The following is a 25803-nucleotide window of genomic DNA, read 5'->3' as shown; positions in this document are numbered from 1 at the left end:
CGGCCTTGCTCCCAGGGCAGCCAGCCGAGCCTTGGAACCTGGCACAGAGGAGGCATGCCGTTCCTCTCCAGTCTAGAGAGGTCCTGTCTTGCCCTTGGGGGGTCCGTGGCTTTCCCACTCACCTGCAGAAGTAGCACAAAGTAGTCCACAGGGCGGTTGCGCTGGTACAGGTAGTGTTCCGGGGCCTTCTTGTTCTTCTCATCACACTTCAGCTCCTGGATCACGTTGGGATGTTTCAGGAGCCGCAGCAGGATCTTCTCCGAGAGGTACAGAGACTTAAACGGCTCCACTTCTAGGGGAGACCGGGAGGCAGGAGGAATTGGCAGCTGGGAGGAGTCAGGATGGGCACAGCCAGGGCCATTCATGCTCTCGGGCACCAAGCTAGCAGGATTCCTGCAGTTCCCTTGGGTGGGCGGGGGTCTTAAGCCCACGTATGTGTCTCAGGCCCTCTGGTGATGTGTGTCCCTGCACTGGCACCTCAGGAGAAACAGGTCACCATTTTGGCAATGTCAGTTTTGTTATTATTTTTCTCCTTGACTTTATTTAAAGCTGCACATAAACTTAAAAAAGAAGAAAATCCTGCCATTTGTGACAACATGGAGGAACCTGGAGGATGTTATGCTAAGGGACATAAGCCAGGCACAGGCACAAATACTACTTGATACCATTTATATGATGAATCGAAAATAGTAAAATTCATAGAAGCAGAGAGAATGGGCTGGGGGAAGCAGGTAATGGGGAGGTATTAGTCAAAGGGTACAGAGTTCTGGTTACGCCAGATGAATAAATCCTAGAGATCTACTGCTCAGCCTAGAGAGCCTAAGAGCAATACTATCCTGTATACTTAAAAATTTGCTAAGACAGTAGATCTTTTTTTTTTTTTTTGCGGTATGCGGGCCTCTCACTGTTGTGGCCTCTCCCGTTGCGGAGCACAGGCTCTGGATGTGCAGGCTCAGTGGCCATGGCTCACGGGCCCAGCCGCTCTGCTGCATGTGGGATCTTCCCGGACCAGGGCACAAGCCCGTGTCCCCTGCATCGGCAGGCGGACTCTCAACCACTGCGCCACCAGGGAAGCCCGGACAGTAGGTCTTATGTTAACACACACATGCAAAAATAATAGTAACAAATAAAGAGGGTGGGAGGAAACTCTTGGAAGTGATGGATATGTTTATGGCATAGATTACGATGATGGTTTCCTGGTGTATGCTTATCTCCAAGCTCATCAAGTTGTATACATTAAATATGTACCTTTTTTTGTATATCAATTATACCTCAATAAAGTTGTTCAAAAAGCAACAAGAGGGACTCCCCTGGTGGCACAGTGGCTAAGAATCCTCCTGCCAATGCAGGGGACACGGGCTCGAGCCCTGGTCCGGGAAGATACCACATGCCGTGAGCAACTAAGCCTGTGTGCCACAACTACTGAGCCTGTGCTCTAGAGCCCGTGTGCGACAACTACTGAGCCCACATGCCGCAACTACTGAGTTGGACATGGATAAGTAAGCCATGTAAACATGGCTAAAAAAGTTTTAATGCTACAATCAAATGAAATACAGAGAATTTAATCTGACTTATTTGTATGACGTGTATCTGTTGAATGAAATGAAATTTCAAGTTAACAGGAACAGTTAATTATTTAAGTGGGAAGTTCTCAATAATGAGAAGCATCACTGTATCATATTTACATATTAATAGATATTATTATTTATATTGTTATGTTATACTACACTATTATGGTATATCATTATATTAACAGATACAGCTGTTTTGTTCTAGGAAATCAGACAGCCAGTAATTAAAAGAAATCTGTATTGAGAACTAGATAACATGTTGAAAACCCTAAAGAAGCTCCAATTTATTTATGTATTTATTTATTTATTTTCTTATGACCTGAACTTTTTAAAAATTTTTATTGGAGTATATTGATTTACAATGTTGTGTTAGTTTCTGCAGTACAGCAAAGCAAATCTGTTATACATATACATATATCTACCCTGTTTTGGATTCTTTTCCCATATAGGCCATTACAGAGTATTGAGTAGAGTTCCCTGTGCTATTCAGTAGGTCCTTATTAGTTATCTATTTCATATATAGTAGTGTGTATGTGTCAATCGCAATCTTCCAGTTTATCCCTCCCCACTCTTACCTCCTGGTAATCGTAAGTTTATTTTCTACATCTGTAACTCTCTTAGAAGCTCCAATTTAAAATTTTCTACCTTTTAGTAACTGGAACAGTACTAGCACTCATTATATACTCAATAAATACATGTTAGATTAATTACATATTGAACTTAGTAATGTGTGTGATCATTTTAGGTCAGCACATTAATTAGGCATGGATGAGAAGGTTAGACGGTTCAAAGACAAACTTTACTTTCTTCACAAGAAGAAGTTTATCTTTGGATCCTCTCTTTTTTTTTCTTTCTAAAGATTCCAGTATTCACAATCCACATCTGTATTTGAAGAACTCGTAGCTCACAGGCCTACATGGCCCCTGGAGGGTCTGGGCCCCAGGGCCTTTGTGGCTGCACAGGACATCGCCTGTCCCTCCCTGATGAACCCTCTGGGGCCCACCACCTCCCGCCTTGAAGCAGGTGGAGGAAGGGAAAGTGCAGCCGTGAATTCCTCAGCCCTTTTTTCGAGTAGAAGAGAGAAAAGCAGAGTAGCATTATGCTCACTTCCCCACCTAGAAGATCAGGCCTGAGGCTGAAAATGACAGTATGTGGAGTCCTGTCGCCCCACCTAAGATGACCTCCTCTCCTGGAACAGTGGTTCTCAGTCCCAGAATTGGAATTAGGTCGTAAGGTATTAAAAGTGATTGGTGCCTGGGTCCCACCCTCCAGAGCTGCCTTGCCCGCCTGCGGTGGAGATGCAGGCGGGCAGAGTCATCATACCTGTGGCCATGAAGCGGTGCGTGGCCAGCAGAAGCTGTGGAGAGATCTTCACCCTCATCTCCGAGTCAGAAAGCTTAAACAAGGAGAAGTCGTGCCGCTTCCTCTCCCTGTGTGGGACCCTCTGCTTTTTCCGATTGTCGGCTGTCGGGACAGGGGACACATTGCAGCTATCTCAGAATCGCTAATGGTTTTTGGAGGTTTCACCATAGCCACCTGAGACAGATAGTTCCTTTGGGAACACAGGGATTTCTGGAAAGTGTCAACTGTAGGTGACATCGCAACATCTCTTTCCCAGAGACTGGAAGGATGTGGATAAGGGATAGAAGGTGGGAGCTGCTGCCATGTCTCAGTGTTACTTGCACTGAAGTGGTGAACAGTGGAAAAGGCGAAGGCCAGCCTGGGGCTCCCAAGTTCAGGCTTCTAGGGCTGGCCTCCCTGTTTACGAGCTGTGCAAGCTCTCCAAGCATCAGAGTGTTCGTGTGTTTTAATCTATACAATAAGGTTAGTGATTAATCATAATTTTTCTGCTCATCTCAGGAGTCTCTTATTATGAGACTCCAATCTGAACCTATCTGTGAAATGCTTACAAAAAGGCGTTCAAACGCGAGGAACTTGCACTCTTAGCCTCAAGGACTTTGGCAGGGCCCAGGGGGTTTCTGCCTCTGCCTTTCTCCTGTCCCCAGAGCTGAGCTCACCTGGTCTCTTCCTGCTGATTTAAACCACACTCTGAGTGGTACTTGAGGCATGCCACCCAAGGGAGGAGGGCAGTCACCCCCCTCCCCACTGACAATTCTCTTGCTTCAACCCTGGCCCCTCCACGGGGAGAGAACTGGGGGAAATAAAGGAAAGAAGGAAAAAAAATGGAAATAGCTCTGTAATCCATAAAGGTGTGGCCTCTGGGTGGCCGCCTCAGGCAGGACTATTGTGATTACTAATTGAGAAAATCTCTGCTTTTTCCAGTTTAATTTTTTCTTCCTGCTTTTCAAAAGCTTGTCTTAAAAAACATGTTTAGGGGGTAAGGGGAATGTTTTCTTTGGTCATGTCTCTTTTGCTTTCCCTTAGTATTGAGTAAAATTTTGAAACTTTAGTCTATCTTAACCTGTGCTAAGGGGAGCAAAGAAACAGATTTGGGTTTTCTCCAAAGTTGGCCTAGAGAAAAACAGGGCTGCAGGGAACTTTCAGTGCAGGCTGAGAGGACACAGTGGAAATGAAAGGGAATGAACTCCAGAGACAGGGTTTCCTTTGGACTCTCCCCCTCCCTTTGGAGCTCACCCCACCACACAATTGGGGCTCCCTTCTAGAGGGAGAAAGTGCCTTCCACCGCACTGCTCTCTTGTGGGCCTGCCTTGGACTCTGGGCCCTGGCTTTAACACTCCTTGTGTCTGGCTGCCACAGTGGTGAGATCCAGGCCCAGCTGCCCTGGGGGGTCAGGGTCCAGGGAGAAGCAACACTGTATTCCTGGCTCCTTGGCCTTCTCAAAACTCTTAAGGATTCATGCCAGAGTGGGAAAACCCTCTCCTTTAGAGAGAGGACGGTTAGGCAAGACAGCAGCAAATATACGTATCAGACCAGTCCTTTTGTGTGACTAGTGAGTAACGATTCCGATTTGCATGACACGTTTGTCTAAATATCCCCTCTCCCTCCTCCATCAGAATGCCACCGAACAGTTCATCATTGGAGAATCAGTCTTCTGATCTCCCTCTTCATTCCTTCAATTTTATTAGTGTGCATTCGGAGTATTAAGTCGTTCAAACAAAGGCCCTCTGAAGAGCTTACTCATTTAGACCCCTGTCACTACTATCAGCCACTAACACTTTAGTGTGAATGTTTTCACCACTATATCTATTGAGACACTTGGGAATTCTAAATCATGAGCCATGGGCAGAGGTGGAGAAGGGAGAAAGGAATGGGGGAGGGAGAAATTAACCCCCAACTCAAGAAGATGAGCCCCCTCAGGGCTCCACAGCAATAGCAGACACTGGGACACTCCTGCTATGTTTCTTTAAGGCCTGACCCACCTTTTAGGTCTCACCCCAAAGTGAAGCACTCTCTCTGTACCACTCACTGCCTTAGAGTCTCAAAACCTTTTCTACAGGGAGCTAGTCTCTGAACAGCTGCCTCTAGCAAACTAAGGATAGGGGTCCGGAATGGGTTATCTGAGGGGAGGAAAAGCGACTGCTGTCCCAGGTGATGAAATTCATTCGGGAGGAGGAAACACTTCCTGGCCTAGGGGCTCCCATGGATTTAGATAACACTCCCATCCCTGAGGAAAGCAGGCCTTTGTAATGTTTGCAAGCAAAGCTGTGATAAGGCTCAGTAACCCAAAGCAGTCACTATCTGCAAGAAGGAGTCCGTGTTGTTCCTGAGGGGGAGAGGGGAGGGGGGGGCGAGGAGGCCAGAAAGGAGGGAGCAGGGACCAGAGCCAGGGGTGGGAAGTGGGGAGAGGGAGAAACCAGGCGGCAGGGCTGAAAACGCACAGGGGACAAGAGCGACTAAAAGGGCGACTTCAGGTTTAGCTTAGGTTGTGGTGGGCAGTCTCGTGAGTCTCTACGGCTCACGGATGTTTTGAATGAGTGGATCCTGAGTGGAACCCCAGGGGGTGCTGGGGTCTGTGTCTAGGTGGACGAAGAGACAAACCAGGAACAGCACAGGGTACAGAAACAAGGGCAGAGGGGTCATCCGAGGTGCACTTTATTTCCTTTGGTTCCTTTTCCATCCAAAGGCCAGGAGGTCTCCTTTTCATAGTCTTGGCTGTGTTCCTGAAGGTTCCCTCTGGATAAACATTTAGCTAGCACACTCTCAGTGACTCAGGGATGGTTCAAGTCAGGGCATCTTGCCGTGCCGGCTCCTGGCAGGAGGGGGCTGACACACAGCAATGCCTGGGGCTTGTCCTGACCCCCTTTTACATGTTCACCAAACTAAGCCAGCTCTGAGAATCTCAGAGAAAAATATGATGGCCTTGGACAAGAGCCAAGGCTGTGCACTTACTGTAGAGGTCAGTTTCATCCAGGATCTCCGACTTGATGATCTCCTCTATGATGTCCTCCAGTGTGACAATGCCCATCACCTCATAGAAGGGGTCCCCTTCTCCCTCATTATTCACCCGCTGGACAATGGCCAGGTGAGACTTTCCTAGAGATGAAGGAAGTCACAGTTAAGCATCTGGGACATTTTCAGAGAACTTTCCTTGTGAGAAAATTATACTAAGTTTACCTCTGACCAGTCTTGGGACTCAACCCATCCCAGGACCTCTTTCAAATATGAAGTTTGTGTACAAGTTCTTATAAATGCAAACTTTATACTTTTACATCACCGTCTCTTCTTAAGAAAGTTACCTAATATACACAATGTCATTTAAATGTTTTTTTCTGTAACTTTCCTATGTTAGCAAGTATATCTAAGCTGAAGGATAATGAATAATCTAATTGAGAGAACAAGAATTTGGCGTCAGAAGAATTAGGTTAGAAGACTTTTTCCTCCAGAAAACTTCCCTGCCCCCACCCCCTACTATCCCAGTGACTATCTGTGCAACTGATCCTGGATAAATCATTAAACCTGTACTGAGCCTCAATCTTCTCATCTAGAATTAGGGGATAATACCAGTATGGTGATTTTCAAACACGGCCCCCAAATTCTTTGATATGCCTTCTACTGAGAGGTGTGGTCTAATCCCTTCCCTTGAGTCTGGGCAGGCTTGTGACTGCTTCAACCAATAGAGAACAGGGAAGTGTTGGCTATGAGGCTTCGGAGGCTGCGTCATAAAAGGCATGTATCTTCTGCTGTAGAAACACTCTAAGAAGTCTGACAACTATCGTGAGGCCACCATGGTGCAGAGGTCACATGTAGGTGCTAAGGTGACAGTCCCAGCTGAGCCTGGCCTTTCCGCCATCCCACCAAAGCGCCAGACAGGTTAGAGAAGAAGCCATCTTGGCAGTGGATCCAGACCCACCGCTGGTGTCCTCCCCAGCCATCCAAGATGTCTCCAGCTGGGGGCACAGTCACAGAGAAGCAGAGATAAGCAACTCCCACTGTACCTTGTCTGAATTCCTGACTCAGGAATCTGTGAGCATAATAAAATGATTGTTGTTTTATGCTTCCAAGTTTGGGGGTGGCTTGTTAGCAGCAGTGGTAACTAGGACAACCAATATCCATAAGGTAATTGTGGAGCTCAAATGACTTGGTGGATGTGTGAAAACGCTGTGTAAACTATGATGTGTCATAGGCAGTTAGTTAACTGACTGCCCAACCACTGAATAATAGTTAACATTTATTGAGCTCTAACTACGAGCCAGGTACTATTTGGAGCACTTTACATGTATTAGTTCATTTAATCCTCTTAACATCCCCTGAGACAAGTACCATTATTATCCCTATTTTACAAGGGAAAGAACTGAGGCACAGATTGGTTAAGTAATAAGCCTAAAGTTACACAGCCTGTAAGTGGCAGAGCTGGATTGTGAACCCAGGTAACCGGGTTTGGTCCTAACCTAGCGACTGAGTCTTACCTAACAGTCCTGCTTCACCTTGATTTGTTTTCATTTGCTGATAGATGCATTTCCTGGATCTGTTTCTAAAATGTCAATCTGGGCGGTTCTTTTCCTTGGCTAAGAGAACATCTCTTTAAATTAGGAGAATATCTAGGGTACTGACTCAGATGTTATTCTTGCCAAAAAAAAAAAGGAAGTTCATGCCTTATCATTACTACCCTTTATAAACTTTTGCTTGGCCATTGCTAAAAATATCAGATAAGAGGAGTAGTCAGTTTGCCAGAGGCATAATTAACCATTAACATTTAAACAAATGAATTTCTGTATCAAATACCTCAAATCACAAGATAGCTACTTAGTGGGATTTTTAATAATGGGAAAGATGGTATCCATATCACTCAAGAACGGTCTCTAATTTCCTCTCTACCTTCAACCCATCTCTCAACTTACTCTCAAACTGATCTGATCAGGCCACTGCCCTGCTCAAACACCCGCCAAGGCTCCCTAGTGTGCACAAAGTCAAATCTAGGCTCCTTAGTTCGCTATTATCAAGACTGTAAAATGTAGCTCTTCCCCGTCTTTCTGACTGTGTGCCTGCTGCATCCTCTAATCATCCTGGACTCCAGGTGCACCAGGTTACCTCCAGCTCCTCAACTTCCTCCACATCCACTCTCCAAGTCCTCACTAACACTGCTTCCTTCTCCTACTCTGTCTCCACTGACCCTTTGAGTTCCAGCTCAGGTGCCAGCTCCTCAAGAAAACTCTCCCAGATTTGCCCCATTTTGTATCTGAATCAACCTCTCCTTGCCTGTGTTTCTAAGCCCTTGATAACTCCATTAGCGCATTGATCACAATTTGCCACTTCTCGTATCTTGCAATGTGTGTGTCCTCTACTGGACCACGTTTCCTCCTCAGATCATAAGCTTCTTCAGGACAAAGGCTCATACACTGAGACAGGGTTCTCTCCATATAACAGGCAGCCAATAAGTGCCTGAGGAACTGATGTAAGACTGAATAAAAATCCATAGTTGATGTAATAGATGGTATTAAACCCAGACACTAAAACCTTTTTTAAAAATAAAATACAGGGGCTTCCCTGGTGGCGCAGTGGTCGAGAGTCCGTCTGCCGATGCAGGGGACACGGGTTCGTGCCCCGGTCTGGGAAAATCCCACTATGCCGCGGAGCAGCTGGGCCCGTGAGCCATGGCCGCTGAGCCTGCGCATCTGGAGCCTATGCTCCGCAATGGGAGAGGCCACAACAGTGAGAGGCCCGCGTACCGCAAAAAAAAAACAACCAAAAAAACCCCAATGTGTTTAAATTAACATTTAAAATGCATCAGTGGTTCTAAAATTACCCTTTGAAACAACTACATCCTGCCCAATTGGACTGAAGTGTTTTGTAGCTTAAATTAGATTATGTTAACTGTTAGTATGTGCTCAATTCAAAGTTGTTTTTTTCAACACCTGTTCTTAAATTTCTGGCACCTGTTCTCACTTTTCTGCTAACATGTGCTAGAGATGACAAAACAAATGACTACCATAACGGAAAAAACTGGAAAAGTGATTTCTTAAAATTATTTTCTTTTTTTTTCTTGGGGTATCGTTGTTTTACAATGCTGTGTTAGTTTCTACTGTACAGCAAAGTGGAGTTCCCTGTGCTGTACAGCAGGTTCTCATTAGTTATCTATTTTATACATATTAGTGTATATATGTCAATCCCAATCTCCCAATTCATCCAAAATTATTTTCTATAATTGGATAATTTTTGTTATGTGGAGTCCAGAATATATATAATACAGCCATACTTCCTGCCACTAAGAGATTAGTTCATATAATGGGATTAAATAAATTAACATTTTATGTTGTTTCACAAAGAGTGCCATAACTTCCATGCGAAAATCCACCATTTGTGTACACCTTATAAGGTCAATTTGAGGACAAGCTATGTGATCACCAGGCAGTATTTAAGTCCTAATTGTAATATTCAAGACAATGTACCTATGTAATCTATTTAGAAACATTTTAAATTCACAATCAGCCTTTATGATTCCCTCAAATGCCTGTAGAGATCTACAAACAAATGAAGGAAGTCATTGTTTCTTGGGGACAGACTGGAACAGGAATCAGCAATCACATAACCCTGTTCTGAGCTGACACTGGGACAAGAAAACCAGCTGTTCCCATGACACACATACCCGAGGTCCTTCCCTCAAAAAGTCTGGCCTTTAAGAGACCTACCTCCTGGTACTCCTTCTCTTCCAGGGCCCCAGAAGTGTTGGGGAGCTGTGGGCCTGGGGCATAATAGGTTCATGGCTTTATCAGAGATCTTATCAACCCTGAGGGATGACTCACAAGTATTTAAAACTGGGGCAGCAGGGGCTCAAATTTCCCAAGTGTTTTCACCTTTTTCTGGGCAAAAGCTGGTTTCTAATATGCATTATTTCTCCTCCCACGGATGAGTGTTGTGTTTACTTCCTAATGGCATATTTGAGGGAGTGGCTTAAATCTTGGCTAATCCCCTCTTCTACCCTTCTATGAGGTTCTGTGAATGGGAACTGTGGCCTTTTCTGCTGAGCTGTCCCTCTACAGACCAGCAGAATTTTTCAAGTTCCTTCTCACGACTACTAGTCTATTGATTTCAGTTTCCTTCCAACTTACTAGAAAAGCGGGATGTCTGTGAAATAATTTAGGCTGACAATGATGATCATTAACATTTATATAGAACTTAACAATTTGTTAAGAGGTTCCACACAGGGTACAGGAGAGTCATGGAGATTGTGAGCAGATGTTCCTGAGAATTGTGAGAAGTCCTCATTTTGTGAATTAGAAATGTTTGGCCAGGTCCCCAGCTTTCTCCAGAATCTATTGAGAGACAATAATAACTGATGTCTTATGCATGTTTCTTGGGTAGGTCCTGTTCCAAGTGCTGATGATATATCAGTGAGTATGACGTAGGAGGAACAGTAAAGGAGACTGAGAAGGAGTTCCAGAAGGTAATGAAGTCTCATATTTCCCTCCTTCCAATTTTGGGTGTATAGTTCTTAATTTCCATGCCTCACTGTATCCTGGATGACTGCACTAATATCCTAACCAGTCCTCCTTTTGGTTTTTTTTTTCTGTTCTAAGGCATACTATCCACTAAAACCAGATTGACTGCTCCCAAACATTGCACTTACCAAGTTATTCCCCATCTCAATAACATGGACCAATAACCACGGAGGGTCATTTCTGAGCTCTTTTTCCTGTCGTTAGAGGCCTCCATGGTTTAGGGTATATGCCTTGCCTTCTTTCCCACTACTCTATCAAAATATAGAGCATTTTGAATGCTTTTGAAAATATTTCTGAATGCTTTTTCCCCATTCAGAAAATAACTGGTCCAAGGATACTCAGCCAATAAATGGTGGAGTCAAAATGTGAACTCAGGGAACTGAAGAGGACCTACCCAGCTAGGATTTGTGGAAATCTCTGAGACGAACTAAACAAGACTGGATATTTTAACCTCAGGCCTTTTAGGCACAGAACTGGCCTAGGAGGCTGCCCGTGGGGTCGATTTGACTCTCTCCAGGTTCAGGCTAAACATAACCAGGATCCTCTGCTTAACAATCACCATTGGCTAAGCTTTGGCAGATGGTGTCATTCTCAGGCCACAAAGCAATCTCAGATATGAGGAGGATACATGCAAGGGCCTTTGTTGTCTAGCAGATCTATTAGTTCTGAGCCAGCCCAGGGGCTATGGCCAAACTTGGCTAGTCTCTGGGAAAAGAGAGAGACGTGGCTCTAGGGGCCCTATCTGAAGGAAGCCAGACACCTGAGGTGGCCTGAAAACCCGCTATTCTGAAGGTTCTCATTCCAGGTGAAGACCGCCTACAGCTACTCCGACGTTCTCCAGACTGTTTCTGACCTAAACCAAGCTGACTCCTGAGAGCACAGGTCAACATCCACTGGATTTTCCAGTTTTTGCCATGGTGGTGATTACCACACCTACTGTAAACTGGGGTCATATGTCACCTCTGGTCTTCACCATCTCTTTGCAAAATGGGGATTGTTATTACTAATATGAAGATGAGGAAAATGACACTCAGAAAAATAAGTGACTCACTCAAGGCCGAGAATTAATACGCCATAAAGCCAGGAAACAACTCAGGTCCGTCTGCCTCCATAGCCTGTGCTTCTCCCAGTACACCTTGCTGACTCCACATTTCAGGCCAGATCTCAGGTTTCCTGTCCCAAATGTGTTAAGAGAAATGGGAACTTATTTTGTAAATGGCTGAAAGTATGCAGAACTAATGCCCAGCACCTCACAAAGGCAAAGGAGGGCTTTAGACTGTGAAGGGGAAAGGAGGAGTCACTGTCCCCCCACTCCCCGGCACAATACGTCTGCCTTCCGGCTCAACCCTTCCCACGTCCAGCCTGATATTTCATTTTGTGGACTGCTTGCAGCTTTAAGGGGTTTCATTGATCTGGCTGTGATATTTGTTTGTAGGTTAGTTTTTTTTTTTATTTGCCTGGGATGTCTGAGGAAGGGCAGAGTGATACAGGAGGAAACTGAACTGATGACAGGATAAAAGAAATATAAGGAAATTTCCACAATCAATTTTGGTCTCCTGGGCCCTATCCAAAGTAAACAGCTCTCACTTTTATTTTCTTATTATATACAATGACTTCTACATGGGCTGAATCAGAGAAAGCACTTGTTATACAAAACAACTAACTAGACAGAATTCATTTAACTAGGTCAGTGAGGAGAAAGGCAAATGGTGGAATGTCTTAAATGCTGTACAAGCATTATCTTTAGCCTTTGCGTTAAGCTTACAATGTAGGATCAATATTGCCATTTTAAGAAGAAGGAAGGTAAGCCTCATTCAGAGTGGTAGAGTGACCTGCCCCAGTCACACAGCTAGTAAACAGATGAACTGGGCCCGGACTATCTCTGTGGCTCCACAGTCTGAGACAGCAAGTCACAGATGTGGCTTCCTGTTCTGCCTCAGTCACTAACACTGAGCAGGACACTTGTGTCTCCAGATTCCATGTGCCTGTACAAAATGGGGATAAATTCTACTGACATCACATGCATGGTGAGCACAAAATGAGTTACTGTTTGGAAAGATCTTTGCAGAGGTAAATGCTTTGCAACTATAAGGGATTATCATTGCTATTTTATAATTTGTCTTTTCTGGGCCTCAGTTTTCTCCACCTTAAAATTAAAGGATGGGATCAGGTGATCTCCAGCGTGCTTTTTTCTGGCCCTAAAATTCTACGCTTTTATAAGGCTAAACAGTCCCGGGCTACAAAAACAGTTTGGCTTAACAGGACGTTTCTTTGTGATGATGTATGACATACCAGAATTTTAACAGTGCCAATAGTTACAGCCTCTTGAGTTTACAAACGAGCTTGAACTCCGAATGTTTGTATTTTAATTTTAAGAATAAAATGAGAAAAATTACCTTGACACATGCTAGACTTTAAAAAAATATTTATACAATCAAATCAAATCACTTTCTATGAAATCAGGAAGAGAAACACAAAAAACGTTATCCTACCAGTCCTGCAGCAATCACCTAAATTTGGAAAAACAAAACAGTCCCTTTCTCTAGTTTAAAAAAAAGGCTGTACTTTGTAGTAATCCTGCTCTACTTCATCAGAAATAGAGTAATCAATGCATTTATCACCAAAAATTTCTCAAGCCACTAAAAGGCAATTATAAAAAAAGCCAGGCATGTCACCCAGAACACCATGGTAACCAGCATCACCAGGGCATGAAAAAATAGTTGTTAGTCACTAGACTCTAAGCTGGTTGGCAGTTTGGCTTGCTAAGCAACACTGCAAAAATAGCAAAGTAACGACCCATTATCTGGAGGTCTGACTTTGCATGGTCTTGAATCTGGTCCCAGAAGGAACTATCCCAGGTCTATATATCAACCCCATACCTGAGGCTCCCAGTCAAAGCCTAATTAATAATTTATTCAACAAATATTTATTGAAGCCTATTGTACACCAGGCACACAATTCTCAACATATGTATTTACTTGGTTTCTCAGTTAAATAGAATTGACACAGAGTGGTTTTGTGATGAGTGAGGTGAGGGTAGGGATTTGCTTGAGGCCGACTCAAAGAGAACTAGAAGCTGACAGCCAGAGGACAGAGAAAAATGTAAAAGTAGACGGAGAACTGCTTTATAATACAGCATAAAATAACTACACTCTCATGACCATGATCATGCGTCATCAAGAAAAGATTGTTATATTTAGGATCCTTTGTTAAGGAAGGCAGGAATGGGTATAAAACATTTTAGAAATATCATCACCAAAAATAGTTAAAATATACAGTTTCGGCACTTGGAGGGAATGTAAATTATGTTTGACAAATGCCTCAATCTGCCTAGCTCCCCATTTAGCTGGAAGAAAAGCAACATTATAATCACGGTTTTACCAGCTTTTGAATGTTGTCTCGGTTCCCTGTCTGCCTTTATTTTTCTAGCTCAAGCTCCCGCCTCAGCTAAAATGCCCTTTCCCTTCCTAACTGCTTATCAGAATCCCTCTTCAGTTACTTCCTCAGAGAAGTTTTCCCAGGTCCTTCCAGGGAATTATTTCTCCCTTGCCCCCTCGCCCATAGATGTTGTCTGGATGCCCTTCCCTGTACCCCAGGCTGCTTTGTATCATTTTCATCCCTCTTTTCAGCTCCTGGATATCTATATCCATGTCCATCTCCCAGAGCCCTGGTAGCCCAGCACTCAGATAATGTTGGCAGAGGGAAGGTTGGTGGCAGAGGTGGCGCTTTCCCTAATGGGTGTTAAATGGCCTAGGAACCCTGCATGGCACGCACACGGCCCTCTTTCCTCAGAGCCTTTGGATGTCTGTTCCCTTCTCCCGGAAAGCTCTGGCGAACTCCTTTCCACACTTTAGGATTCAGCACAAATATCTCTGAGGGGAGAGGGGGGAGTTTATCCTAACCTATAATACCAGGTCAGGCCCCCCTATTATAAGCTCTCATAGTTCCCTATACTTTTTATTCAAATCACCTGTCTTCACTTGTAACTGTTTATTGATTCGTGTATATCTCCCTACTTGACTGTAAGCACCAGGAGGGCTGGAGGCCTCACACAAGATAATGTCACATGGAAGGAAGGAAAGGAGGGAGGGAAGGAGGGAAGGAGGAATTGAGAAGAATCTCAATTTGGAAAGGAATAGACAACAGAAAATAGAGGATTGAGAGTTGTTATTGAAGGTCCAGGGGTGGCTAAACGTGGGCCTAGAGGTAAACCAATTTAAGAGAGTACTAGGAAAATCCACTGGCCCCCTGCCCTGAGACACCAAATGCTTTAAGGGAGCCAGAAACACAACCAAATGTATTTGGTTGTTAAAAAATGGAATTGAGGTGAGCTACTATATTCTCCAAATAAAAGAGGACTCACAAAGCATGATAAAAAGAGGAAATGGAATTTGACTGCAGCCTGTGGGATTTAGATTAGATAAAAAGAGAGTCTGGGGCTTCCCTGGTGGCGCAGTGGTTGAGAGTCCGCCTACTGATGCGGGGGATGCGGGTTCGTGCCCCGGTCTGGGAAGATCCCACGTGCCGCGGAGCGGTTGGGCCCGTGAGCCGTGGCCGCTGAGCCTGCGCGTCCGGAGCCTGTGCTCCGCAATGGGAGAGGCCACAACAGTGGGAGGCCTGCGTACCGCAAAAAAAAAAAAAAAAAGAGAGTCTGATAATAAAGGCTGTTATGTCCTGGAAAGGATAACTAAATGTAAAAAAAAAAAAAAAAAGTGTGAATTAGATTCTCTCTCAGGTTTCTCAGTGCCCCTTCCAGCTCAGATTCTCTTGTTACCTGGTATTTCTATTGCCAGGCTAAGAAAAAACCAAATATTGCATAACAATATTACAACAATCATAATGAAAAACTGTAAAGAAAGAAATATAAACCAGCAATGTTAGAACCTTGTATAATTTATTGTTTTTCACTTTTCCTTGTTTCCTTTTGTTCTTCCTCCCTGTAGGGGAGCATGATGGACTGTGCTTTGCTTACTGTCTATTCTAATTATTATTTAGAAGGTAAACATCTCATTCTAAATTTTACTAATTATTATTTAGCAATGTTTAACACATTTTAAAGCATATTACATCTAATTATACCAGTGAAATGTAACTTTGAATGAAATAACTTTTTATTTTCTTTTGTAGAAGACAAAGAATGGAGCACGAATGTTTTGGCAGCTTTTTATAGAATTAAGCAGTGGGATGACTTTCTGCTAAAATAGCTCACACCGGGATTTGGAGTGATGAAGCAACACACTGACTGAAAAAGTGGTCCACATCAAAAACATCTTTAAAAAAAAAAATCCCTCTGAGGATTAGAATGGGATATTTGATTTGTGCAAGAAGGCAAGACCATAGGGTTTTTCTTTTTTTTTTCTGTTTAAGAATTTGATTAAGGTTGTTATTGCATGCAATATATTTTTAACATGACAGAGTATTAAAAGTCATTATTTCAGGACAGTGGGATGATTATCTTCAGGTGATTTTCATACTTTGTTCTATATTTTTCAATTTTCTCTAATGAATATAGAAATTTATAAACTTTAGTATAAATTTTATAAAAGCAAAATAACCCTATCATAATTTCTCTCTTCTCCATGTTCTCATTGCATGTTAGTATTTCTATTATTGCATGTTTGCTTTAATGATTTAGGTACCAGTCTGTCTTATCCACATTCTTATATGCTGAGCTATGACTTACGAAATGCAACATTGTTGGAAGTTGGGGGGAAACGTGAGTCCAGCCTGCCTTCTAGCTTTATAAAGGGGAAAGCTATTCTCCCATTAGGCTGAAGGCTCTTTGGGAGCAGGGACTGTATCTCGTACACCCAACTCTTAGCACAGTGCTTTGAAAAGGGCTAAATAATTGTTTCCTAGAGAAGTAAAGAAAGATAATACATAACACTTTTCTTCTAACATTTAAAATTTGACTTTGGCCTTCTGCATGGTCCAAAATGATTGGGCTGGAGATAATGAATGATTCATTTACTAGAGCTCTGCAGATCCCTTCCATTATATTAAAGTTTAACCCCTTCCAGTCATTCATTCAGTCATTCAATAAAGATTTATTGAAAACTTACTGTGTTATATCCATCGTTACGGGTTACAGCTACAAAGGTAGATAAGACAGCCTCTGTCCTCCAGGTGCTCATTATATGGATGGGCAGCACTTTCCATCACATACTAATAATAGAGCCTGTTAGTTCAATAATAGAGATATTGAACAATTAAGTTGGCCAAACTGGGGTTTATAGAAGTTTCGCAGAGGAGGTGGCCCCTGTGCTGATGTTAAAGGAAGGGCTAGACTAGGGATTAGTCGGGTAATGTATATTCCTGACAAAGAGGACAGCATGAGTAAAGGGACAAAGGCAAGAAATAACACAGTGTGGCTACGGATTCGGCGCTGCTGGAGCGTAAAGCTGTGGTAGTGATGAGTGATGAATCTGCAGGGGAGGGCGGGGAGAAGGTCATGACTGCACAACTTAGACTTTATCCTGCAGGCAGAAGTGTTTGAAGCAGGGGATGATGACACCAGGGATTACTTATTGGCACTGGAGAGGATGGATTTGAGGGTGAAAATAACTGGAGGAAGTAGAACTTCTCAGGAGGCATTTGCACAAATGAGTATGTAACAGATTTGTGTTTATATTTAAAAATGAAAGCTAACATTTATTTAGCATTTATTATGTGACAGTTACTAAATAAGCAGTATTATGCAATATTGTCTTAATTTCAAACAACCCTATGAGTAAATACTATTATTACCCTTATTTTACAGCTAATGAAGCAAAGAGTTAAATAACTTGCCCAAGGCCAGGATGCAACCAGAGCAGTCTGGTACCAAAGCTTATGCTCTTAATTTCTATCTCATTTGTTTAATTTCTGTCTCCTGTATTAGAATGAAAGCTCCATTCAGACAGGGGCCCTATTGGTGGTGTTCTCCACTGTGCCTACACAATAGGTGTATAGTAACGATATGCTGAATAAAATTAATGAATAACCTAAGTGGAAGAAATAGCAGCCTAAGTTATGTAACGGTACAAGAAATATGCAATATTGGCAAATTTTTTGCAGACTTTGTTCCAAATATTTGGCCGACTTTGGAGATTATTACGGACTGAAAATTTGTGTCCCTTCCCCTCTCCAAATTGATATGTTGAAGCCCTAATCCCCAGTGGCCCTCTAAGATTAAATGAGATAACAAGGGTGGGGCCCTAATCCAAAAGGATTGGTAGTTTTATAAGAAGAGAGACCGGAGCTGTTTCTCTCTCTCTCTGTGCTTGTGCACTAAGGAAAGGCCACATGAGGACACAGTGAGAAGGTAGCTAGCTGTCTGCAAGCCAGTAAGAGAGGTCTCATCAGAAACCAAATCAGCTGGAATCTTGATCTTGGACTTCTAGCCTCCGGAACAGTGAGAAAATAAATTTCTGTTGTTTAAGCCATTCAGTCTGATATTTTGTTGTGGCAGCCGGAAAAGACTAAGACAGTGATTAGTAGGATGAGGGTGGGGAGTGAAGGAGAGGTTTCTCCCTTGGTAGACTGGGGGCACAGGTGTGCCACTAATTGGGTAGATAAACTGGGAAGAGGAAGATTGATTATGGTCAATGGAACAACACTAATTATCCTGTACTTAAGGTTCACCTCACTCAAACATAGAAATACAACTGAAATCAGCTATTTAAGATCACTTGTTCAATAAATATTTATTCATCCTCTAGCCATCAAGGTCACTGTGTTTGTCCTGAGTATACAAAGTAAGTAAGATTCATTCTCTGCCCTCAAGGAACTCACAGTCAGGTGGGGAGAAATATTGTTCCTTTTTGTAAAGCTAGCATGCTTGCTTTCCTTTTCCCTTACTTCTAAAGACCTGGAGCTCATAAGAAATATATATGTATAAAATCCCATATGGATAAGAGCTTTGGAATCACGAGACTGGGACTTGAATCTGGGCCTTGGAATAGACCAGGTGAGTGATGATCTTAGGCAGTACAAGTAACGCTTCTTATGTTCTTATGGTCCTCACCTATACCTGCAGAGTTGTTTTAAGAATAAGAGAGGTAAGTAGAAATGTTTTGTAAAATGCAATATGCATGTTAGCAATTATTGTAATTATAAAAAGCTACATTTCCAACCTGTAGAAACTCAAGGGTAGCAAGTCATGGGCAGCAAGTCAGAGGTGAAAAGACAGCTTTGAACCGTTTGGGTGGCAGGAATTTTGGGATGGGAGATGGAATAGGAACAGGCTTTGGGGTCCTGTGATCTGGTTCAAATCACAGTTCAGTCAGTTATTAGCTGTGGAAAGTTGAGCAAGTCATGTAATCAACCTGAGAGTTAGTTTCTTCATCTGTAAAATGGAGGTAATAATACCTCCCCAGGTGGGTTGTTCTGAGTATGTCAAGGGCTTGGCATTGGGCCTGGCAGGGCTGTTGCTCAATTAATGGTAACCGTTGTTCCTATTAAAATTACTATTTTCCTCTCCTACCTCCTAAGGGGTTTGTTTAGGTGGTTAAGTTACTTGAAGTGCAAGGAAGTGAGGGAAATGGAAGGGCTATTACAATTTGCTTAAAACGTTATTTTTAAAGGTAAAGAAAAGTAATTCAACTCAGCTTTCCTCTCCTAACCTATGATGCAAACGTAACTCTTATAGAAAATGACCACCGTATTATATGGCTTGGAGCCAGAGAACACCTACCTTGATAATTATACCTTGTATTTATTCTATTCTAAGTTAATCTACGAATCATTGTTAATAAGGTTCTCTGAAGACAATGCTTCTGAAAATTTAATGTACACATGAGTCACTTGAGGGCTTGCTAAAATGCAGATTTTTATTCAGTGGATTTAGAGTGAGGCATGAAAATATGCATTTCTAAAAAGGTCCCAAGTGAGGCCCATGCTGCTGGCTCGTGGACCACACTTCGAGGAAAGAGCAAGGCTCTACAGGGGCATGGAAATCTCTTGGGGTGGTGTAATGGCCTGCTTCTCTTTAGGGATCTACCTAATTGCAAACTAACCACTTACTGACAGAACATTACCGTGCCTTTTTTTTTTTTTTTGGCGGTACGCGGGCCTCTCACTGCTGTGGCCTCTCCCGCTGCGGAGCACAGGCTCCAGACGCGCAGGCTCAGCGGCCATGGCTCACGGGCCCAGCCGCTCCGCAGCATGTGGGATCTTCCCAGACCGGGGCACGAACCCGTGTCCCCTGCATCGGCAGGCAGACTCTCAACGACTGCGCCACCAGGGAAGCCCTACCGTGCTTTTCTACCATGCCTTTTTTTAGACCAGATTTAGATATTCTACAACAGGACTCATTTCTGATCAATAGTGACTTTTTCCAGCAGCCTACTACATGGGAGGCACAGTGCAAGGTGCTGGAGATACAGAGGTTAGTAAGACACAATTTCTGCTTCAGAAGACTGCCTTTATTCTAACACTGTCCACCCTTGTAGACTGTTAATTTTCTCAGGGCAGTCTTATTGTTTCCCCTGTTGCTTAGCACTATATAGAAGCCCGTAAGTACTAAATGAATGAGTTCCCAGGAATTTCATTAAAAATGTTGTCTGGCAGAGAAAAACAAATGCTGTATATCACTTATATGTGGAATCTAAAAAATAAAACAAACTAGTGAATATAACAAAAAGAAACAGACTCACAGATATGGAGAACAAACTGGTGGTTACCAGTGGGGAGAGGGAAGGGGGAGGGGGCCCAACAGGGGTAGGGGACTAAGAGGTACAAACTACTATGTATAAAATAAGCTACAAGGATATATAGTACAACACAAGAAATATAGCCAATATTTTACAATAACTATAAATGGAATGTAACCCTTAAAAACTGTGAATCACTAGGTTGTACACCTAAAACTTATATAATATTGTACATCAACTATACCTCAATAAAAAAAAATCTTGTCTGGCAGCGCGTGACAGTGAACTCTATCTTAGTTATCACGCGTAAGAGGTGGTTAAATTAAAAAGGGGCTGATAGGGTGAGCCTTAATCCAATCTGACTGGTGTCCTTATAAGAAGAGATTCAAATACAGAGAGACTCCAGGGCTGAGCACACACACACTGAGGGGCAACCATGTAAGGACACAGCAAGAAGGCAGAGCCATCTGCAAGCCAAGGAGAGTGGCTTCAGAAGAAACCAAACCGGCCAACACCTTGGTCTTGGACTTTCAGCCTCCAGAACTGTGAGAAAAGAAATTTCTGTTGTTTAAGCCACTCAGTCTATGGTGGCAACCGTAGCAAACTAATATAGATTTTCATAGCTTTTATGCCCAGAACCAAGACTCTCTTCTGTAGGGTACACAAAATGTTAAGAAAAATGCTAAAGGTGTATGGATGAACCTCTGAATGCAATGGGAATGAGTCATGGAAGGACTCGGGGGAGACAGACAGAAGAGGGTGAGGCAGTAGCCAGACTGGGCTAAAACAGCTGCAGTATATATACATTTCCTTCCCCTTCTCATGATATCAATACAAAGCATAGGGCTGTTCTCTCTCCAAATCTGAGAGACTGAAAGTAGCTTTTTGAATTTTTCCCCTTTCTCAGGTTACTTTTTGATATTAACACAATTTCACTTGTCTTAAAATATTGTGGCAGGAGGAAGACCCCAGATTTCTCTCTGTATGCAAAGTCTTTATATACAAAGAGTACCTGTGCTGATAATGAAATGAGATTGAATTTTTGACAAACAAAGAAATGTATCAAAAACACATAGTCAAATGAGATTCCTGCTAGCCACAGGGAAGCTACATTTCAAACCTGATTCTAAAGTCAGGGGATTAATTATTTGCTTTGTTTCGCTTTCAATAAACATGCCAACTCATAAGTACAGATGAATGCCTCTTTCAAAATAGTTATTCTGGGAGGTTCTACACTTATTCTAACCATGTCACTGTTCTCAAATCATTTCTGGAATTGCTTTCAGGGTCTGTGAGATAGTTTTCTGAACACTCTCAACTGTGACTCTGGAAGGTAGATTTGATTTTCAAAAACAACCAAGGGTCCTTCTGGGTCAACTCTGGTTAACAGGGGGACGAGTCAAACTGTGTAATGTCAAGAGGATCAACCCTAAAGTATTCAGGCTGATTTTTCTGGAGTGAATTGTTCTCAACCTCAGAAGACAGTTTCCAAAGGCAAACCCCAGAAATGGAGTAAACATGTTATAGGCATGACGTCAAGGGCAGAGGATGTGACCGCTCTGAAGGAAACCCCATTCATTTGGATATGCAGGTTTTTTAGTGATTCCCTTTACCAGAATATTTCCTCAGGTCTAGATCTACCTTACTTCATGGGACCAGAGTTCCCAGAAGTACAAGGACCTCACTGCCTTAGTCAACTTTTAATCTCCAACCTGGGTACTTGATGTGTGTCCAAGGCATAGCTGATAGAAAGATGAATATGGGGGAAGAATGGCTAAGGTGTCTGGGGCTTACTCTATGTGATTCAAAGGGCAGAACTAGGGCCCACAGAGAAGTTCTGGAGACATAAATTTCTGCTCCTTGTAGGAAATACATTTTCAGCAGCTGGAGCTGTCCAGCAATGGAGTTTGCCCTGGAATTGGAAATGGTGAGCTTCCTACCTAGAGAGGAAGCAAAGACTGCTTGTTATGGGAACCCTTAGAGGTACCTCCTGCAATCGGGAGCTATGCAGTGCCCTCCAAGGGCTATCTCCTGAGTCCTATCCGCACAATACCCGGCAACTGGTAGGCCCTGAAAAAATACTGGAATGCAATGAATGAGGAATGCAGTGCATCCTGTGAGCCAAGTAAACGGGAAGAGGCAGGAACTCAATCAGCCTCAAGGAAGGTAGGGAGAAGTGAAATGAAAAGACCCAGGGAGCCATGAGGTAGGGCCTTCCTTGAGTTTTTGGTACCACAGGAGAGAAGCTGCTTTGGGTACCTGAAGCCTCATGTGTTTATGAGAGGGTAATACTTTTTAAGGGGGTAGGAGTTGAGGGAGGAGATTAGACCACATGCTCACCCTTCTTAAACTCCTCCAGCACCGTGTCCAGCCGGGTATCATTGAAAACGCAGTGCAGGGGCCGGTTGTAGAAGCGGGTGACCGTGAGAAGCGGCGTGCAGTCGTCGGGGTCCACGAAGGCCAAGTCCTTGACAAACAGAATGTCCACAATGTTGTGCCGCTGGTCGCCCTCGTACACGGGGATGCGAGTGTAGCCGCTGCGCAGGATCTCGGAGACAGTGGCGAAATCCAGCACAGCGTCGGAGCGCAGCATGAAGCAGTCCCCAAGAGGGGTCAGCACCTCTTCCACCACCTTGGTGCGCAGCTCCAGGGCGCCCTGGATAATGTTGAGCTCCTCTTTCACCAGGTCGCTGTAAGGATCCGCGGCCCGCAGCGTCTCCAGCAGCTTCTCCCGCGTGTAGAAGGTGCTGATCTCCTGGCGCAGCGCCCAGTCCAGCAGGCGGCTCAGCGGGTAGCACACGGGGAAAGCGGCCGCCATCAGGAGCCGGGTCAGGCACACGCTGTGGGAAGCGATGGCCAGCCCGTGCCGCGAACACACCGAGTAGGGGCAGATCTCTGCGCCCAGGAACACGGCGCCGGTGCACACGAGCGCCGGCAGCCAGGGGAAGTGAGTCCCCGCGTCGCCGTAGTCTTCCCCGGTGTCCCCGACGCCCGGCGGCAGCGAGGCGCACAGCCAGCCTGCCAGGGCCGCGTTGGCTCCGGCTTGGCCCAGGAGCAGGGTGCAGAGCAGATGGGTGCCCCTGCCGCGCACGGCCTGCACTCGGCGCGCCTGCTCCTGCTCGGCGGCCGAGCCGCTGTTCCGCAGCACCCGTAACTCCACCGGGTCCAGCGAGAGCAGGCTCAGGCGCAGGCCGCTAAACAGGGCAGACAGGGCGAGCAGCAGGAACGCTCCGAGCGCCCGCAGCCACGCCGGGGGCAGCAGGTCCCCGCCCGGGCCATAGAGCCGCGGGCGTACGCGCAGCAGGAAGCCGCCGGCGGCGCCGTGGTGGTGCCAGGCGCGCCCGTCCCAGGCGCACAGAGAGAAGAGCTTCCCGCCACCGCTCGTGCCGCCTCGCTCTGCCTCGCCCTTACGCAGTTCCCGCACCCGCACCTGGACTAGAGCTGAGCCCGCCACGCCTCCGGGGCGCAGGGGCCCCAGGACCTCCACGTCCGATGCCCAGTCGCTCTGCTCGCGGCAGCGCTGCGACCCCGGGGGGCGCGTGGGAACAGCGCTGGGCGCCGCGCCGCTCCCGCCCGGAGGCTCCTCGATAAACACGAGCCGTGGAGCCCAGTCGCCGGTGCCGTTCTCCCCTGGGGAAAGGGGGGGTGTGGGCACCGGCTCCACGGGCGCCGCGGGCCCGGGCTGGAAGTAGACGCGCAGGAGGAAGCTGGTGCCTTCGGCGGCGCGCAGGGTGCCCCCCTCCAGGGACACGCGGCCTCCAGCGGTGTCCTCGGGCCGCAGGCCCAGCAGCCAGGCGGCGGCGGTCGGGGGCCGAGGGGACAGGGAAAAGAAGAGCAGGAGCACAGCGCCCCTGCTGCAGCAGTCTCGGAGCCTGACACCCACCGCTGCTGCCGCAGCCGCCATCCTGCACCCGGCGCGGCTGCACGTGATACTGCAGAAAGCCTAACGAAAGCTGGAGGGAGGAGGAGCCGGAGCCGGGAACCCGGCCCCAGACAGGTCACCACGTGTACGCACCCCTGCGCGCGTGAGCTGGAGGCGGTGGGGGTTCACACCCTGCCCGGGCAGTGGGTTCCGGCGGGAGGCTGGAGATGGTCACGCATCACTGCACGGTGCGTGACCCCGACGCACTTGGGTACGGCAGAGTTGCAGCCTCAGGAAGGCATGTCTTGAAGCACGGCCTCCTATTCCAGCAGTAGGGCGCCCCTCAACCGGGCAGAATTTCCCATCTGGTCCTGCCACTTCACCATTGGCCAGGGAAATTTCCCAGCATCTCGCCTCTCCTCCTGCCTCTTGCATTCCCCCTTCTGGTCAAAAGATATTCTGGAGACGAGTCCTGAATCTGTGTTTGGTCTCAACTCCAGCTGACCTTTCATGTTTTAAAAATTTACAAATTCTTAGGTTAAATTCCTTGTTAAGATCCAAATATCCATTAATAAGAAACTGTTGAATTAGTTATTATACCACTGTGCGATGGAATACTATGCAGCAGAAAAAAATAATGATGTGGATCCATGTGTTTGTGATATGGAAATACCTCCAAAGTAATAGCTGCAAAATATCAAGGTGCAGAACAGTGTGTATAATATGCTACTGTTTGTATTAAAAGTAAGTATAAATGTATATGTACATATATACATATATAAAATATTAGATTTAATATGCAGAGGATACACAAGAAATTTGTAATAGTGTTCACCTCTGGGGAGCAGGCCTATATTGTACAATGCCAAAAGCAGGGAATTGGCACTGGTATAATGTGTGTGTATAGTTTTGTCTCATTTTACTACATGTATAGATTTATATAATCATTGCTGAAATCAAAATGCAGAACTATTCTATCACCATAAAGAGCTAGGAGGGAGACATTTTACTGAATTCCTTGTATTGTTTGAACTTACCATGGGCCTGTTACTTTACTTTTACTTTTATGCATTTATTTAAGAAATTTATATAGTACAATTCACTTCCTGGCATACTGTTCTATGAGTTTTGACAAATATTCATGTAACTATCACAATCCAAAATAGTGCCGTCATTCTCCAATATTCCCTCTTTCTGTCTCTTTGTGGCCAGCTCTCCCCCCATTTCATCCTCTGGCAGCTATTGATTTGTTCTCTCCTACAGTTTTCCTTTTCCAGAATGTCGTATTAATGGAATAATACAATACGCAACCTTTTGTCTCTAGCTTCCCTTACTTAAGTTAGCAATATGCATTTGACAGTCATCCATGTTGTGTTTATCAATAGTTCATTCCTTTTTATGGCTGGGTAGTATTCTACTACATGGATATATCACAGTTTATCCATTTACCAGTTAAAGAATTTTTGAGTTATTTCCAGTTTTTGGCAATTATGAATAAAGCTGCTATAAATGTTTGTGTGCAGGTTTTTGTGTGAACATATATTTTCATTTCTCTTGGGTAAATTTACCACAGGTCTGTATTACTTTTTAAAATAATTTTATTTATTTATTTATTTATTTTTATTTTTTGGCTGCGCCGCATGTGGGATGTGGCACGTGGGATCTTAGTTCCCCGACCAGGGATGGAACCTGCACCGCCTGCCTTGGAGGTGCAGAGTCTTAACCACTGGACCGCCAGGGAAGTCCCTGTATTACTTTTTAAAATATAAAAATAACAATAATTAGGCATACTACCTTTGACATCTCTAATTAGAAAAAAATCATATGTGAAATCTTATTTTTCATAGAACTCCAAAGATATTGACTGAGAAAGACTTGCA

The 25803-nt window shown here is 44.6% G+C and overlaps 1 protein-coding gene across 9 annotated transcripts in view; it reads right to left on the bottom strand.

Annotated features, from left to right (window-relative positions):
* The window catches only part of CNNM1 (cyclin and CBS domain divalent metal cation transport mediator 1), a 49572-nt gene extending 25294 nt beyond the window's left edge, over nt 1-24278 (bottom strand). For 2 of the 9 annotated variants that reach the window (XR_004482624.2, XM_012532541.3), the window contains exons 1-4: nt 22402-24272; nt 5883-6026; nt 2895-3035; nt 123-292 (exon numbers count right to left, since the gene is read on the bottom strand). Coding sequence is in view for 8 of the 9 variants with exons in the window: in XM_012532541.3 (XP_012387995.2) it covers nt 123-292; nt 2895-3035; nt 5883-6026; nt 22402-23965 (2019 nt within the window). In the remaining variant the exon portion in view is untranslated. Of the gene's footprint in view, nt 1-122; nt 293-2894; nt 3036-5882; nt 6027-22401 lie in introns of all 9 variants that reach the window. The other 7 variants (XM_049697098.1, XM_033425753.2, XM_033425754.2 and 4 more) reach the window with 7 other exon arrangements.
* Between the last annotated feature and the right edge of the window lie 1525 nt (nt 24279-25803).

The sequence above is a fragment of the Orcinus orca genome, chromosome 14, assembly GCF_937001465.1.
Source record: "Orcinus orca chromosome 14, mOrcOrc1.1, whole genome shotgun sequence".
NCBI lineage: Eukaryota > Metazoa > Chordata > Mammalia > Artiodactyla > Delphinidae > Orcinus > Orcinus orca.
This window is presented reverse-complemented; position numbering and strand designations above follow the sequence as displayed.